The sequence below is a fragment of the Arvicola amphibius genome, chromosome 4 (assembly GCF_903992535.2).
Source record: "Arvicola amphibius chromosome 4, mArvAmp1.2, whole genome shotgun sequence".
NCBI lineage: Eukaryota > Metazoa > Chordata > Mammalia > Rodentia > Cricetidae > Arvicola > Arvicola amphibius.
Window position 1 is genome coordinate 103,718,342 of NC_052050.1, and position 17,790 is coordinate 103,736,131.

The 17,790-nt window shown below is 40.2% G+C and overlaps 1 protein-coding gene across 2 annotated transcripts in view; it reads right to left on the reverse strand.

The window, feature by feature from the left end:
* Positions 1 to 8,096: 8,096 nt before the first annotated feature.
* Positions 8,097 to 17,790, reverse strand: part of LOC119811366 (zinc finger protein 709-like) — a 139,901-nt gene continuing 130,207 nt past the window's right edge. For both annotated transcript variants that reach the window (XM_038325306.1, XM_038325307.1), the window contains exons 2-5: positions 14,292 to 14,668; positions 11,119 to 11,245; positions 10,889 to 10,949; positions 8,097 to 9,965 (exon numbers count right to left, since the gene is read on the reverse strand). In XM_038325306.1, coding sequence (XP_038181234.1) covers positions 8,924 to 9,965; positions 10,889 to 10,949; positions 11,119 to 11,245; positions 14,292 to 14,330 — 1,269 coding nt within the window. In that variant the 5' untranslated portion in view covers positions 14,331 to 14,668 and the 3' untranslated portion in view covers positions 8,097 to 8,923. The remainder of the gene's footprint in view (positions 9,966 to 10,888; positions 10,950 to 11,118; positions 11,246 to 14,291; positions 14,669 to 17,790) is intronic.

Sequence of the window (17,790 nt, forward strand, 5' to 3'; positions counted from 1 at the left end):
AGCTCAATGTGTTCAAATTAATATTGAGGTCTTTAATCCATTTGGACTTGAGTTTTGTGCATGGTGATAGATATGGATCTACTTTCATTCTTCTACAGGTTGACATCCAGTTATGCCAGCACCATTTGTTGAAGATGCCCTCTTTCTTCCATTGTGTACTTTTGGCTCCTTTATCAAAAATCAGGTGTTCATAGGTTTGTGGTTTAAGATCCGGGTCTTCTATACGATTCCATTGGTCAACTTCTCTGTTTTTATGCCAATACCAAGCTGTTTTCAATACTGTAGCTCTGTAATAGAGTTTGAAGTCAGGGATGGTAATGCCTCCAGAAGTACCTTTATTGTATAAGATTTTTTTGGCTATCCTGGGTTTCTTGTTTTTCCATATAAAGTTGATTATTGTCCTCTCAATCTCTGTGAAGAATTTTAATGGGACCTTGATTGGGTTTGCATTGAATCTATAGATTGCTTTTGGTAGAATTGCCATTTTTACTATGTTGATCCTCCCAATCCACGAGCAGGGGAGATCCTTCCATTTTCTGGTATCCTCTTCAATTTCTTTCTTCAAGGACTTAAAGTTCTTGTCAAATAAATCCTTCACTTCCTTGGTTAGAGTTACTCCCAGATATCTTATGCTATTTGTGGCTATTGTGAAAGGGGATACTTCTCTGATTTCTTTCTCTGCTTCCTTATCCTTTGTGTATAGGAGGGCGACTGATTTTTTGGAGTTGATCTTGTAGCCTGCCACATTACTGAAGGAGTTTATCAGCTGTAGGAGTTCTTTGGTGGAGTTCTTGGGGTCACTAATGTACACTATCTTATCATCTGGAAATAATGAAAGTTTAACTTCTTCCTTTCCAATTCGAATCCCCTTGATCCCCTTGATTCCTTGATCCCCTTGTGTTTTCTTATTGCTATTGCTAGAACTTCAAGCACTATATTGAAGAGATAAGGAGAGAGTAGACAGCCTTGTCGTGTTCCTGAATTTAGTGGGATGGCCTTGAGTTTCTCTCCATTTAATTTGATGTTAGCTGTCGGCTTGCTGTAAATAGCTTTTATTATATTTAGGAATGACCCCTGTATCCCTGTTCTTTCCAAGACCTTTACCATAAAGGGGTGTTGAATTTTGTCAAATGCTTTTTCTGCATCTAATGAGATGATCATATGGTTTTTATCCTTCAGTTTATTTATATGATGGATTACATTGACAGATTTTCATATGTTGAACCAGCCCTGCATCTCTGGGATGAAGCCTACTTGATCATAGTGGATAATTTTTCTAATGTGTTCTTGGATTCGGTTTGCCAGTATTTTATTGCGAATTTTTGCATTGATGTTCATGAGTGAGATTGGCCTGTAATTCTCTTTCTTGGTTGAGTCTTTGTGTGGTTTAGGTATCAGGATAACTGTAGCTTCATAAAAGGAATTTGGCAATGACTGTTCTGTTTCTACATTATGAAATACTTAAGGAGTATAGGTATTAGGTCTTCTTGGAAGTTCTGGTAGAATTCCGCATTGAAACCATCTGGTCCTGGGCTTTTTTTGATAGGAAGGTTTCTGATAACAGTTTCTAATTCTTTGCGACTAACAGGACTATTTAGATTGTTCACCTGGTCCTGGTTTAACTTTGGTATATGGTACTTATCTAAAAAAGTGTCCATTTCTTTTACATTTTACAATTTTGTGGCATACAGGCTTTTGTAGTAAGATCTAATGATTCTCTGAATTTCCTCTGTGTCTGTGGTTATGTCCCCCTTTTCATTTGTAATCTTATTAATTTGTGTGTTCTCTCTCTGCCGTTTGATTAGTTTGGCTAGGGGTTTGTCAATCTTGTTGATTTTCTCCAAGAACCAGCTTTTTGTTTCATTGATTCTTTGGATTGTTTTCAGTGTTTCTATTTTGTTGATTTTTGCCCTCAGTTTGATAATTTCCAGTCTTCTACTCCTCCTAGGTGAGTCTGCTTCTTTCTTTTCTAGAGCTTTCAGGTATGCTGTTAGGTCTCCAATGTGTGCTTTCTCCGTTTTTTTTTAAGTGGGCACTTAGTGCTATAAACTTTCCTCTTAGCACTGCTTTCATAGTGTCCCATAGGTTTGAGTATGTTGTGTCTTTATTTTCATTATTTTCAAGGAAGACTTTAATTTCCTTTTTTATTTCTTCCTTGACCCAGGTGTGGTCCAGTAGTTGACTGTTCAGTTTCCATGAGTTTGTAGGCTTTCTGGGGGTAGCATTGTTGTTGAATTCTAATTTTAATCTGTGGTGATCCGATAAGATGCAGGTGGTTACTAATATGTTTTTGTAACTGTGGAAGTTTGCTTTGTTACCGAGTATGTGATCAATTTTCGAAAAGGTTCCATGAGCCGCAGAGAAGAAGGTATATTCTTTCCTGTTTGGGTAGAATGTTCTATAGATGTCTGTTAAGTCCATTTGGTTCATTACCTCTATTAAGTCTCTTAATTCTCTGTTAGGTTTCTGTCGGATTGACCTGTCCATTGGTGAGAGAGGAGTGTTGAAGTCTCCCACTAGCAGTGTGTGGGGTTTGATTGCTGCCTTGAGTTCTAGTAGTGTTTCTTTTACATAAGTGGGTGCTTTTATATTAGGGGCATAGATATTCAGGATTGAGACTTCATTCTGATGGATTTTTCCTGTAATGAGTATAAAGTGTCCCTTTCCATCTCTTCTGATTGATTTTAGTTTGAAGTCAACTTTGTTAGAAATTAGTATGGCCACACCCGCTTGTTTCTTAGGTCCATTTGCTTGATCAACCTTTTCCCAACCCTTTACTCTTAGATGTCTGTCTTTGTGGTTGAGGTGTGTTTCTTGTAAACAGCAGAATGTTGGATCCTGTTTTCGTATCCAATCTCTTAGCCTGTGCCTTTTTATAGGTGAATTGAGTCCATTGATATTAAGTGATATTAATAACCAGTGGATGTTAACTCCGGTTGTCATTTTTTATTTGGTAGTAGAGATTGTGTGTTTCCTTTCTTTGAGATGTGCTGGTGAAGGGTCGCTAGATGTCTGAGTTATTTTGGGCAATGCTGGACTCCTTTGTTTTTGAATTTCCTTCTACTACCTTCTATAAGGCTGGATTTGTGGCTACGTATTGTTTAAATTTGTTTTTATCCTGGAATATTTTGTTTTCTCCATTTATAGTGAATGAAAGCTTGGCTGGGTATAGTAATCTGGGCTTGCATCCATGGTCTCTTAGTTTCTGCAAAAGATCTATCCAGGACCTTCTGGCTTTTATGGTTTCCATAGAGAAGTCAGGTGTTAGTCTGATAGGTTTACCTTTATATGTTACTTGACCTTTTTCCTTTGCAGCTCTTAATATTCTTTCTTTATTCTGTATGTTTTGTGTTTTGATTATAATATGGCGATGGGATGATTTTTTTTGAACCAGTCTATTTGGTGTTCTGTAAGCTTCTTGAACCTTAATAGGAATATCTTTCTTTAGGTTTGGGAAGTTTTCTTCTATAATTTTATTAAATATATTTTCTGGACCATTGAGCTGTAATTCTTCTCCTTCTTCTATGCCTATTATTCTTAGGTTTGGTCTTTTTATTGTGTCCCAGATTTCCTGAATGTTTTGTGATGAGAATTTGTTGGATTTGCTGTTTTCTTTGATCAGTGCGTTTATTTTCTCTATGGTATCTTCAGAATCTGAGATTCTTTCTTCTATCTCTTGTATTCTTTTTTTTCTCATTTTTTATTCAAGATTTCCATCTCCTCCCCTTCTCCTCCCCCTTCCCTCCCATCCCTTCCACCCATACCCCCACTCCACCCCTCTCCTTGTATTCTGTTGGTTATGCTTGTTTCTGTAGTCTCTGTTCGTTTACATAGATTTTTCCATATCCAGCTGGCCCTCGGGTTGTGTTTTCTTCCTTGCCTCCATTTCAGTTTTCAAGTCTTGCACTGTTTCCATTATCTGTTTGATTTTTTTCTTGGTTTCCTAAGATATCATTTACGGATTTACTCAATTCTTCAAACTTTTTGTTATTCTTCTTGTCCATTTCCTTAAGGGAGTTTTTCACCTCCTGTTTAAGGGACTCTATTACTTTCATAAAATCAATTTTTTCTACTTCTTCTTGATTAGTGTGTTCAAGTCCTCCTGTTGTAAGTTCGCTGGGTTCTGGTGCTTTCATGTCGTTTTTCAAATTGTTGGAGGGATTCTTGCATTGGTGCCTGCCCATTTCTTCCTCTGAATAATCCCCTTTGGGTCTTCTTTTAGAAGTTCAATTCACCCCAATGAATTCAATTCACTCACCCCAATGAATGATGGATCTTCTGGTAGACAGTCAGGTTTCCTTGCTGGCCAAGCGGCTCACTGACAAAGGGCCTACCTTGCTCTAGGCAGGCTATTGAAACAGGGGACCTCCCACAGGCCTGGGTGCACTCAATTCCTGGTCCCGGTGCCCAAACATGCTGAGCTGTGGGATTTTGTGGCCCCAAAGACGGGAGGATGAAGCGGGGGGGGGGGGGGCCCTCTGGGTGCAAGCTGGGAAGGGACATGAAGAGAGAGGCAGTATTCGGGGAGAATAACCCCTGCAGGAAGAGCAGGAAGTGTGCGGGGGGGGGGGGGAAGAAATATGAGTTTAGAAAACATCTTTGCTTTTCTTCATATCTATCATATCTTTCATTGAATATATCTATCATGCCTCTCATTGAATATATGTATGTCTATATATGTCTATATGATTAATGTTTATGTTTTCACAATGAACAATGAGTTTTTCCTGCAGTGACATTTGAAGTTTCCAGGAAGAAGATGGGGCCCCATAACAACAACTCCACCTGGTTGATATGATGTCATGATACTGATAGCGCTACTACAAGACCCGTTTTGGGTACCAGCTGCACAAGACGGTTCCAACTTGGTTAGCTGAAATGATGCACATCTTGTACAACATTCTGGCCAGACCTACACAAAATACTCAGAGACTATTTGCAGTTTTAAAAGACATTGATCTTGAAATTTAGCCATCATTTTACTTTCACAGGATCGCCCAGAAAGAACGTCGCCCCCATGACAGCTGGATGTCTAGAGGACGACATCCCCTCTCCCAGTAAAGTTTGTCCTTGGGTTTAGGGACATCATTTAAGGGTTGATTATAATTAGTATGTGGTTGAAGGTTGGGGGATTAGGGGAGAAATTTTATAAGCTCAGGGATCTTTTTGGAGAAAAAAAGAGGGATAATTGGATGATGGGATAATAGATTTGTAATTGTAAGTTACTGTTTTTAGACAAATACTAATTGGTATCGATTGTTGTATATTGATACAAAGTTAAATTATATTGACTACTGTATGCATGCACGTTTCTATGTTTAAAACATTTTTATGTATTGATATATATTGTATTGATATATATATATATTGTATATATTTACCATATTGCAGTGTACATTTCTACCTCTGATTAAGATACTTATATATTGTTTATGTATTGATATATATTTACCATATTGCATTGTATATTTGTACATTGTTCATATTTGAAGGTCATATTGTCCTCATTTATTGCACAGTTTTTTATTGTCTTAGTCTTTAAGTTAGATAGGTATTAAGAATTATATAGATCAATAGTCATCTATGTTTGTCATTTGTAATTAGACTAATCATAGAGATTATATTCAGTATAGATAGATAATCTTCAACCTCTTCAAAGAGCTGTAGAAAATGGCCTTTAATTTAACTCAGAGTTCCGTGATAGTGAGACAATCGCTCCTGGCAACACCGATCTATTCCTGAGAGAATGTTGAGTACCAAAGACACTCCACATGGAGACTTTCTTCTTGGCAGAACTGGCCTTTGGGCAAAGAAATGCCCATACCTCAACCACTGACAGATACAGAGTATCCATACATGGATAAAACAGGACTGTCATATCCTGCCAAGACAGGGTAAGATAGTTTTGAAAAGTTTCTTGCCTTTGAAAATGGTATGTCAGTTACGTTAGGCCTTAGCCAAAGTTGGTTGCTTCAACGCTGCAAACATGACTTTGGGTGATTGTCCAGGTAGCTAGTTATCTCTGTGATTTGTTGCATGTTTTGGAAGTTGTTTGAATGCACTTCCTAATTACTCAGGTAACATTATTTACCTTCTCAGATCTTCGATGGGGTTGAAGACTATATAAACGTAGTTACTTTCATCTCATGACTTGGCCAAGTTATTTATCATACAAGACTTAAGATAGTTGGAATAGGATATTTGTACTTATTGTATAAAATTTTGTAGTAGGTTTAGAACTCTCTTACTTAAACAAACAGGGGAGGTGTTGCGGGAGCTCCTTCTGCTCCTTCAGCCAATAGCTGCTGAGATACCAGCCCATTGGGGCGTGGTCTCTCTTTAAAAATGCAGCCACTTCCCTCCACTCACGCTCTGGCTTCCGGCTCTGCTTCCAGCGACTAGGCTCCCTTCCTGATTGCACAGAGGGCTGTTGGCTGGGACGGTGATCTGTTTTTCCCTTTTAAATAAATAACCATTCTATTAATCATAATTCCAAACTGGTGTGGGATTGTTTGTTGAGGTGCTTCCAAAAACAGCACGAACCCAAAATTATCCCAGAATGAGTGCTATGTGGTAACACAGCACAGAAAAGCTGGTCCCTCCATTTCACCCAGTCTAGGTAGCAAACCACTCAGCAAGGGCCTGACACTCCTGACATTTGTTTCTTGCACTATGAAAGGCACTATTCTCAACCTGAACATTGAAAATAGGCCTTACATGGTAAATCATTTCAATTTTTTGAGTTTGTGAATTTCTTCAATATTTATTTTTATATATCAGGCATTAATGCTTCATTCGCAGGATATCTTTTGACCCAGAATTCAGCCCCCCAAATCAAATAAACTGTACTTTAAAAGAAAATTTCCTGTTTGCCTATATGTATGTGTATGCTCCACATATATAGAGGAACATATTAAAAACAAAAGGTGGCATTAGAGCCCCTTGAACTGGAGGCAGTTGTAAGCTGCCACTTGGGGACTGGGAACTGAACCCAGGTTCTCTGAAAGAACAGCAAGTGCTCTTAGCCACTGAACCCTCTCCAGCCCACTCGCCTAGACCTTCTAAGTATAGAATCTGCAGCACTGAGCCCAGGATTTCTGCATTAACTCATTCTGAACTAGTTTTATGTTTTTCCCAACATTATAACACACCAACATTCATATCCATACACATACAAAACACATCTCTTTGTATGAATCAGAAAACACAAGCCTTCAAAACTACACAATCACAACATGTACCTTACCTGTGGGGTGTTGGTGAGGCTTGAGTCTGTATCAGCATTGTCTTACCTGGCATTTTCTTTAGGAAGTATTTTTGCAATTTCTTTAGACCACATGGAATTAATTCCTTCTGGGAAGACTAGAAATGCCAGTACTGGTAGCATATACTGGTAGGTATAGGAATAAGGATGTATTTATTACTTTGGGTTGGGTAACATGGTCCAGGAAAAAACAGGCACAAACATACTGTAGGAATCCCTATCGCCAGTAGCCTTTAAGTTACCCACCTACTTGGGCATGGCCTCTTATACTATAAATGCTGATGAGAAGCACACATTCGCTCTCTCTTCTGGCTGCAGGATTCAGTTGCTGTTCTCTGTTTGAGCAGAGGACTGTGATCTGTGAGTCTACCCCTAAATAAATAACCCTTTATTATACTCAATTCTAAGCTAATGTGGGATTTCTTTTTAGCACCTGTCTTCACAAACACAGCATTATTTGAGCTCAGTGAGAAAAAATAATAATTAAAAAAAGGACCCTGGTAGCATATAACCTTTAATCTCAATAAAGGGAGGAAAGAGCAAGTGGATCTCTGTTAAATCCAAAGTCAAACTTCCTACACAGTGAGTCCTAGGCCAGGGTTAAAAAGGGGGGGGGGGGCATGTGGGAGGTATTAGAGATGATAAGAGTGGAGATAGGATTTAATCAAAACACATTGTATGCATGTATGAAATTCTCAAACAGTAAATGATGAATATGTTGAAAAGCCCTCAAGTTAACTACAAACACACTTCTGTTCTGCCTAGGGGTGGGGAGGTGTCCAGGATGTGATGCACAGGTTATTTCAAAAGAAGTGAGAAAGACACACAGAAGTAATATTGAGAGTCTGTATAAATTTATTGAACTTAAGAATGACAGCACAGAATACATCCACAGGACAGGAGTGAACTCAAGCAGGCTGCTTAAGAACTCTGAATCCATAGGTTTTCATTAAAAATGCAGAGTTTATTAAAAGGGCAGACCTACCTTCTAGTAATTATAGGGAATGATTTCCTATGTTTTCTGGAAGAGTTTCTATAACCTCAAGATGGTTCCCAAAATCCAAGTGCTGGCCTTTCTTGGTTGTTGGGTTCTGGAGCTGAGTCACTGTGATTCACAGTCATTCCTTTGTGGCCTTCTTCCTGCACTACTCCTCCCTGAGACACATCATCTGGAGAGTACCAAACTGTTATGGGAGGCTGAAGCTGTCATCTTTGGTAACTGCTTCCAGGTGGGGGGGCCTGTAGGGTACACTACGGTGGGCACTATAGTCCCTGTGACCCTGTAGGGTACACTACGGTAGGGCCTATAGTCCCTGTGACCCTCCCTGTAGGGTACACTATGGTGGGCTCTGTAGTCCCTGTGACCCCATAGGGTACACTGTGGTGGACTCTAGAGTCCCTGTGACCCTGTATGGTACACTACGATGGGGCCTATAGTCCCTGTGGCCCTGTAGGGTACAATATGGTGGGCTCTATAGTCCCTGTGACCCCATAGGGTACACTATCATGGGCACTATAGTCCTGTGACCCCAAAGGCTATACTACATTTTTTAAGAACTCATCACTATTTTGAGTTCTTACATGTCTTTTATGTGAATTAGGATAAGCATTTTATCACATTGTTCACATGCAGAAGGTTTAGTGCTAGTTTAAGTTCTTTCATTCATTTGAAGGAAACAGGGATAAAGGAATTAGGTATTGTTGACATTTATAGGGGTTTTCCACAGCATGGACGGACTGATGCCTCTTAAAGGAACTCTGCCGGCTAAAGGATCTGCCACACTGTACGCACTCGTATGGTTTCTCTCCAGTATGTCTTCTTTCATGTAATCGAAGGTAAGAGTGATGCCTAAAAGCTTTACCACATTCTTTACATTCATAAGGTTTCTCTCCAGTGTGGCTTCTTTCATGAAACTGAAGGTAACTTTGACGTGTAAATGCTTTACCACAATGTTTACATTCATAAGGTTTTTCTCCCGTATGAGTTCTTTCATGTAATCGTATGGAAGAATGATATCTAAAAGCTTTCCCACACAGCTTACACTCAAAGGGCTTTTCACCTGTATGGGTTCTTTCATGCATTTGAAGTAAAGAGGGGTAAATGAAGGATTTACCACACTCTTTACAATTATAAAATGTTTCTCCGTGCATTATTTTATGTCTATGATAGGAACTCTGAGACTTGAAAACTATATCACACTGTTTACATTCATAGTGTTTTTCTCCAGTATGAACTTTTTCATGTAATCGCAGGTGAGTAAGTCTGCTAAAGGCTGTACCACAGTGTTTACATTCATAAGGTTTTTCTCCAGTGTGAATTCTTTCATGTGACTGAAGGGCATTAAGACATCTAAAGGCCTTACTACACTGTTGACACTTATATGGTCTTTCTTCAATATGAATTTTCTGATGTCTTTGAAGAGAATTGAAAGAACTCAAGGTTTTACCACACTGGTTACATTCATAACATTTCCGAACAGTAGGACTTCCTTCACACTCCTTGTAGTCATAGTTGTGATGTCCAGCATAAGTTAGGTGATACAGTCCATAGGATTTTAAACACACCTCACACTCAGAAGGCCCACTCGAAGTCTGAGATTCCGTGTATCCTTCAATACTTGTAAGAAAATTGGAGTTCTGTGGCTTCTGTTCACAGTTTTCGTGTTCATACTGTGTATATTCAGAGTGAGATATGACGTGCCTATTAAAAGATGAATGACACGTGAAAATTTCTCCACCCACATTGCCGCTCATATTGAGACTGGCATATGGATAATGTTGTCCTACCCTGACCACTTTCTTCGGTATCACAGAGTACCTGTAAATGTGACTAGTGTGCGAAATGACAAGCACATTAGTCACAGTTGATTTACCACTGCTTGCTTATTAGGTCATCTTTCTTGGACAACCTGCTACCCAAAACAAGCAAAATGTGCCTTCACATGAAGGGTCTAAAACTAAATGAACTGCTGGCCTACAATACGGTTCCCATAGGCCTGTGATCAAAACGGTAGCATTCGTTAACGCAGGGTCCCAGAACTGGTTCTAGATGAAAGACTAGACAAAAAAAATATTTTGGGTGAAAATTTTCTACTGACAAATTAATTTAAAGTCAGGCTTATTTGTTTTGTTAACTTGTTAAATTTCCATGGCACAGCAGCAGAAGAAAAGGCTCAGTGGTTAAGAGAACTGGCTGTTCTTCTAGAGAACCCTGATTCAGTTCCCAGCACCAACATGGGAGGGGGGAGGGGGTAACAATCCAATTCCAAAGGATCGGAGGCCCTCTTCTGGCTTCCAAGGGCACAGCATGCATGTAGTACACAGACATAAAAACAAACAAAACACCCTTATACATAAAATAAAAATAAATAAATCTTGCCAGGCAGTGGTGGTACATGCCTTTAATTACTCAGGAGGGAGAAGCAGCTGGATCTCTGTGAGTTTAAGGCCAGCACAGACTACAAAGTAAGCTCCGGCACAGCCAGGGCTATACAGAGAAACCCTATATCAAAAAAACAAAACACCAAATAAATAAATACAAAAAATTAATCTTAAAAACAAAATCTTTACAGCACACAAAATTTCTTCCAGGAACATTTGCTTGCACTTGTGCATACAGATTACCTTAGATTTATTTCAGGATCTTCATTATGTTCTTCAATTTTCTGGTCTTCCCATTCGTATCCTAAAATATTGGCACAGTAATGTGTGATGAATTATTAAGATGTACATTGTCACTACACCTAATTGCTTCACCACATTCTTCCCTCTCCACATCCAAATCACAGTGACCATCAATAACCAGAAACACTTGCTCTCTAGTTTACAAAGTGAAGGTAAGATGTTATCCTCACCGATGGCAGTAAAGTTCCTGCAGGTCTCCAGCATCACATCTCCATAGAGACTCTTCTGGGAAGGATCCAGCAAATCCCACTCTTCCTGGGTGAAGTTCACAGCCAGATCCTCAAAGCTCACCAGGTCCTAAAACATTCCATATTTGTATATAAAAGAGTGGGTGAGAACGACGTCTGTCCACATCTGACAGTATGACAGCATAACTGTGTGGTTTTCACACACTCATTCCATGACGCACGAGTCTAGCAAAACACTGAATGATGTTCAGGGACAGCAGACAGATCACTCTCCTCATTAGTGCACTCAAGAGATGAGCTGCTCCCCACCCCTTCCCTTTCTCCAGTTTCTAGTCCGAGGAACACCCTATCATCTGATACAGTGGCATTAACATTAGGGCTCAGGAGGCTGTTTGTCCTTGGGATTCAGGCTCAGAGTTTAAGCTTCTTCCTCCATATTCCTGACACTCAAAGAAATTTCCGAAAACAAGGTTAAGAAAAAAAGAAAAGCACATGAAGTGCAGAGAATATGTACAAGTAACAGAATCTCTGGAACAAGTCCTCTGGAAATGTCCTTAAGCACATGGCAAACTCTACCCTACAGCAAACACAAAGAGCAAACCCTGGAAAAGAGAGACTGATTTCCTAGAGTACTACATAACCATGGACACTCTCTAAGACAAGTATTTAGTGTGTGTGCATTTATTTGCATGGGCACACATGTCACTATGAGTGTAGAAGTCAGTTTGTTCCTTCTACCATGAGTGCAACCCCAGGGATTGCACTCGGGTTATCACGTTTAGTGGCAGTTGCACTGACCTGCTGAGCCCTATCACGGGCCCAAAGGTGCTATGGAATATTATTATTTTTTTTTTTTTTTTTTTGGTTTTTCGAGACAGGGTTTCTCTGTAGCTTTGGAGCCTGTCCTGGAACTAGCTCTTGTAGACCAGGCTGGTCTCGAACTCACAGAGATCCGCCTGCCTCTGCCTCCCGAGTGAGTGTGGGATATTATTTTAAGAAGCGTTACATTTGCTTATGCTGTGGAATACTTGTTTAATAATGTAAAGATATGTTGCATTCTTTTATGTTACATTTGTCTAACACTGTGAAGTTATGCTACTTTGGCTGTCTAAAACACCTGACTGGTCTAATAAAGATCTGAATGGCCAATAGCAAGGCAGGAGAAAGGATAGATGGGGTTGGCAGGCAGAGAGAATACATAGGAGGAGAAATCTGAGAGGAGGGCTCAAGGAGCAAGAAAAAGAAGGGGTCAGCCAGTCAGCAACCTGCCTACACAGTCAGACACATAGTAAGAAGGAAAGAAAAGATATACAAAAACAGAGAAAGGTAAAAACCCAGAAGCAAAAGATAGATAATTTAAGAAAAGCTGGCTAGAAATAAGCCATGCTAAGGTCAGGCATTCATAAGAAAGAATAAGCCTCCGTCTGTGATTATTTGAGAGCTGGGTGGCAGGCCCTCCAAAGAGCCAAACAAGTTAAAGAAAACAGCAACACAAATGCTCACTTGTTTTGGTTTTTTTGAGACAGGGTCTCAGATGTAGCCTTCCTTGCTGACCTGGATGGAGCTTGCTATATAGACCAGGCTGGTCTCAAACTCATAAAAATCAACCTGCCTCAATACCCCAAGTACTGGAATTAAACGTGCAACATCACGCCCAGCAATGCTCACTTTTAACAACCAAAAATGCAGAAAGAATGCAGAGAAATACAATTGTGACAACTGGAATGGGAAAAAACGTATTTGATGTAAGTCACCTCTGAAAATTATCAGTAACCACACAATCTAAATAGCGCCACCCACTAGGGATTAAGTGTCCTACACATGTACCTAGAAGGGCAATGTCACACTCAAATGATGAAAATCATTAAAAAAAAAAATGCCCCATAGCCACAAGTTTAGTAACTTATATGAAATTAACAAATTCTTTGAAATGAGCAATCTATCTAACCCAAAACAGTCATAAGGAATACACGGAGAAAACTACTGAACTATAAATGGAGTACCTTAGATGAAAGGGCCAAATTATTTGAAGACTCTATCAAGAAAAGAGATTAAATAGTATAACTATGTACATGCACATGTAGAAAAGAAATTAAATCAATATTTAATAGTTGAAAACAGGACAAGGCTTCCTATGGAGCTAACAGCTGCCATGTGGTTTCCTAGGTAGCTCACCTTTTTTTTTTCTCTTTTGCCCTCCTCTTTAGAATGCTGGCTGGTGCCTAAATGTGCTTTTTCTGGTACTTTGGGCTTCTCTGCCATGGGACTGACTACTATACCAATTTAACTCATGAAGCATTGCTTTCTCTTCCCTTATCCATCTCCCCTTACTGGCAGGTGCCAGTAGTGGGGGCTTGCTTTCAACTCAAAACTGTCCTTATGCTTCCTTTTAAAACAGTTCTTAAATTCTTTTTTTTTAATTACTTTATGTGTGTACATGTGCAACTGTATGTATATGTACCATGTGGATTCAGTACCCACAGAGGCCAGAAGAGGACATTGGTCCCCTTCAAACTAGAGTTAGAACAGTTGGGACCTACCACGTAGGTGATGGAAACTGTACCTGGGTCCTCTGCAAGAACAGTAACTGCTGTTAACATCCAAGCCATCTCTTCAGCCTTAAAATTCTTTTTAGTTTCAAGACAAAGAACCCCAAGAGAAGACCCAAATTTCCCATGTGCAGGCAGAATTTCCCAAAATCCTGTACCATGACATAGCTGCTCACAAAGACATAAATGCAGGCAAAACACCAATGCACATGAAATTAAAAAATAAATTTTAAAAATTAAAAATATATACAAATTAAACTAAGTGGTGTTGGCACATGTCTTTAATTCAGAAAGGCAAAGGCAGGCAGATCTCTGTGAGTCTGAAGCCAGCCCAGACAGCCAGTTCCATGGCAGGAAAGGCTGATACACAGATAAACCCTGTCTCAAAAAGCAAAAACAAAAGTGTGTGTGTGTGTGTGTGTGTGTGTGTGTGTGTGTACACATGTATTAAATTAAATAGACAATGGTGATTTAAAATAATCCTTAGAATACACATTAAGAAAAACAGGAGGACACAGCTATCTGAATCAATCAGGGTTCTCTTGAGGACAGAACTAAAATAACAAGGAGAATTTATTAGATTACCTTAGCTAATTTACAGCTTACCTGATCTGGCCTGGAGAGTCCAATAATGGCAGTCTCCATGACAGAGAGGCTCCATCCACAAAGACTAGAAGCCTCAAGAGCTTCAATCTGGCACCTAAGGCCCAGAGCACACCTGGACAGCTTCTGGTCTTCAGCCCACACAGGAAAGTACAAAAAGCTGGGTTCCAATGTCAGTGAAGGATGGTGGCAGCGGCGGAAGCAGTAGCAGCAGCGGCAATGGGACAGATGCACTCACTAGCAAGAAGTGAAGGCAGGCAGGAGAGCAACACTGCTTCTTCTTTGGACTTCTCTGTATTAAGGCCACACTCAAAGTGCCACCCACTATACAACAGGGTCTTCTCGACTCAGTTAGTACTTCCTGAAATTTCCTGGCAGTCCTGTGCAGAGACAGGTCTCTTAGTTGATTCCAGAGCCAATCAAGTCAACCATGAGACATCATACAAACAACCAGCAATATTCAGGACTTGTGTTCCTACCAAGTATGTTCCCTCACACTCTACCCTCCTAATCTCTGGGTCTGTCTGTCTCCAACCACAGTCTCCTCTCAGACTAGTCTTACTTGTGACTAAATGTGTCTCAAGCACCATCAGCTGTAGGGGCCAAACGTACCGGCAAATGCCGGCGGTACCGGCGGTTGTAGGAGTTAGAGAATAACCACGATAGTCCTTTTATAATTAATCAGTTTTAATACAAGGGGAGATAAGGGAACTTACAGAACCAAGGGTCCAGCGGAGCAGAAGGTGCGGGGGAGAGCAAAAACGGGGCTCCTTCCGGCGCCCCGATCCTATTTAAGGGGAATGCTACTCCGCTGGGGCAGCCACGCCCCCTGAACGCAGGGATTGGGCCAGCTGCCCCAACAATCAGCAGCAACCTGCATTTTCTCCCTATCACACTACTGGCCAAATCCTAGCACACAGCCTGAAGCAAGCTCTGCTAAAGTCTTAGAAAGGAGGTCCCACCTGAGTGGGGCTCCTATGGCTGAGGCCCACAATCACCAAAACCACATATGATAAGTTTCCAATCAGAGGTTTAGAAGTGTTTAGTTCTGTTTTGTTGTTGTTGTTGTTTTGTTGTTTTGGGTTTTTTGGGGTTTTTTTGTTTTGGGTTTTTTTTTTTTTTTTTTTTGCTTTTTGCATGTTTGTTTGGGTTTATGGTTTTTCAAGACAGAGTTTCTCTTTGAAGCACTGGCTGTCTTGGAACTAGCTCTGTAGACAAGGCTGGCCTTGAACTCAGAGATCAACCTCCCAACTGTCTTGGGGCCAGGTTACTTTCTAAATATTTATTTTCTTGCCCATAAACAAATGAAATGATACTCCTCCCTTTGCAAAGAGTATCAATGAACACAGGATACATGGGTGTTCAAAGAACCAAGAATAAGTGATGGTTAAGTGCTCAACCCAAAACAGGACATTTTTTAAGGATTTTTTTTAATTTTGCTTTCAGGATTTTATTTATATTTTGTGTTAGGATGTTATGCCTTCATGGTTTTTTAGGGGTAAGGGTTCGAGACAGGGTTTCTCTGTGTAGTTCTGGCTGATCTCAAACTCAGAGATCCTTCTGCCTCTGCCTCCTGAGTGCTGAGAATAAAGGTGTACGCCACCACCACCACCCAGCTCGTACAGGTATCTCTTTGCAACATGTTCATACAGTGCCTGAGAAAGTCAGAAGACGAACTGGAGTTACCAATGGTTGTGAGCCACCATGCAGGTGCAAGGAATTGTACTCTGGTCCTTGGAGAGGGCAGCCAGTGCTCTTAACCATTAAGCCATCTTTCCAGCCGCAAACTACAAATGACTAATGAAAGCAATCAACTTAACAGAGAAGTGCTAGTACAGGATATGTTCACTATTGAGATCAGGCTATACCATGTTCTAAGATACTCCATATTGTAAAAAGTAGCTTTCTAGGCAATGCCTTGCCCTGAGACTCAATTTTAAGGAAAGAGAATGACTGCAGCCCCTCAGTAGATCCACAAAAATACTATCTGTTCACCGAAATAGTGCTTATTCCTGGGAACAGAAAGGGAGCCTCTCTATAAGTTTATCAGAGTGAGTTGACACTAGAGGGGCACACGAGTGCACTAAAACGTTATCAGGGAAACCAGACCAGGAAAGAATATGACTCCCTCTCCTAGCCTCATAAAGTGATAGTGGGATGGCTGGCCCCAAACCAACCAACATATCACCTCATACCTGGCATGTATGTGAAGGAAGGACAGACAAGGAGCTCCTGTCCCTGAGGTTTCAAATCAACTAAGTCCAACCTCTTGACAGCCCAACCTATTCCACTACCTGTCCCTCCAGACCTTCTCCCTGTCTAGACCTAGACCTGAACCCAGAGTTGCCTGTTCTCAAAGCCTACTTCTGGCTTTTATCTCACAACTAGAACTCTGTAACATAGCTGAGAAAACTGAGTCCTCCTTGTGGCTTCATCAAAAGAACCCTACATTCCCTGTGGCATACTAGTTCCTTATCTCTGTCTGCATTTCTCTCTGCCCACTTTTGTGACTTTTCTTTTACTTGTATCCAATATACATATACATTTACATATATATATATATATATATATATATATATATATATATATATATATTATATGATGTGAGAGAGTCTTCTGTTTGTGTTGATTTCATTCGTTAATAAAGAAACTGCCTTGGCCCATTTGATACTATCTTCAAAACCATAGTACCTATTGAATTTATTGTTATACAAAAACATCCCTTAGGTGGGTGGAGTAGACAGAACAGAATGCTGGCAAGAGGGAAGTGAGGCAGATGCTTCCAGCAACTGCCCTGCCTCTCCTCTCTGGGAGAGATGCCATGAAGCCAGCCACCAGGTCAGACGTGCTGAATCTTTCCCAGTAAGACACCACTTGTGGTGCTACACAGATTATTAGAAATGGGTTAAAGCAAGATGTGAGAATTAGACAATAAGAGGCTGGAACTAATGGGCCAGGCAGTGTTTAAAAGAATACAATTTGTGTGTTGTTATTTTGGGGTATAAACTAGCCAGGCGGGAATGCAGCCCGCAGCTCCTCACTACATACACATATATACACATACATATACTACATACATACATATACATATATACATATATGTATGTATGTAGTATATGTAGTATATGTATGTGTATATTATATTGAACATATATATTGAATATATATGCTAGTTATACTGTGTTGTATGATATGGGAATTAATATTAGTAATTAATAATGGAAAAAACCTGCATTAACCTTGTCCCAATTGCCAAGGTAGGTAGAATTATCTAACAAATTACTATCTTCAAAACCATAGTAACTATTGAATTTATTGTTATACAAAAACATTCTGAGAGAGAAAACAGGCTCCACCAGGAGCAAACCTAGTCCCGGAACTCAGGCAAATCAGGACTGAGCCAGCGGCCAGATCCAGAGTCAGCGATCTCCACCAGAACAGGTCCAACTCCAAGCCAGGGACTTCTACAGAAGGGGATCCAGACCAGGATTTACAGAAACAG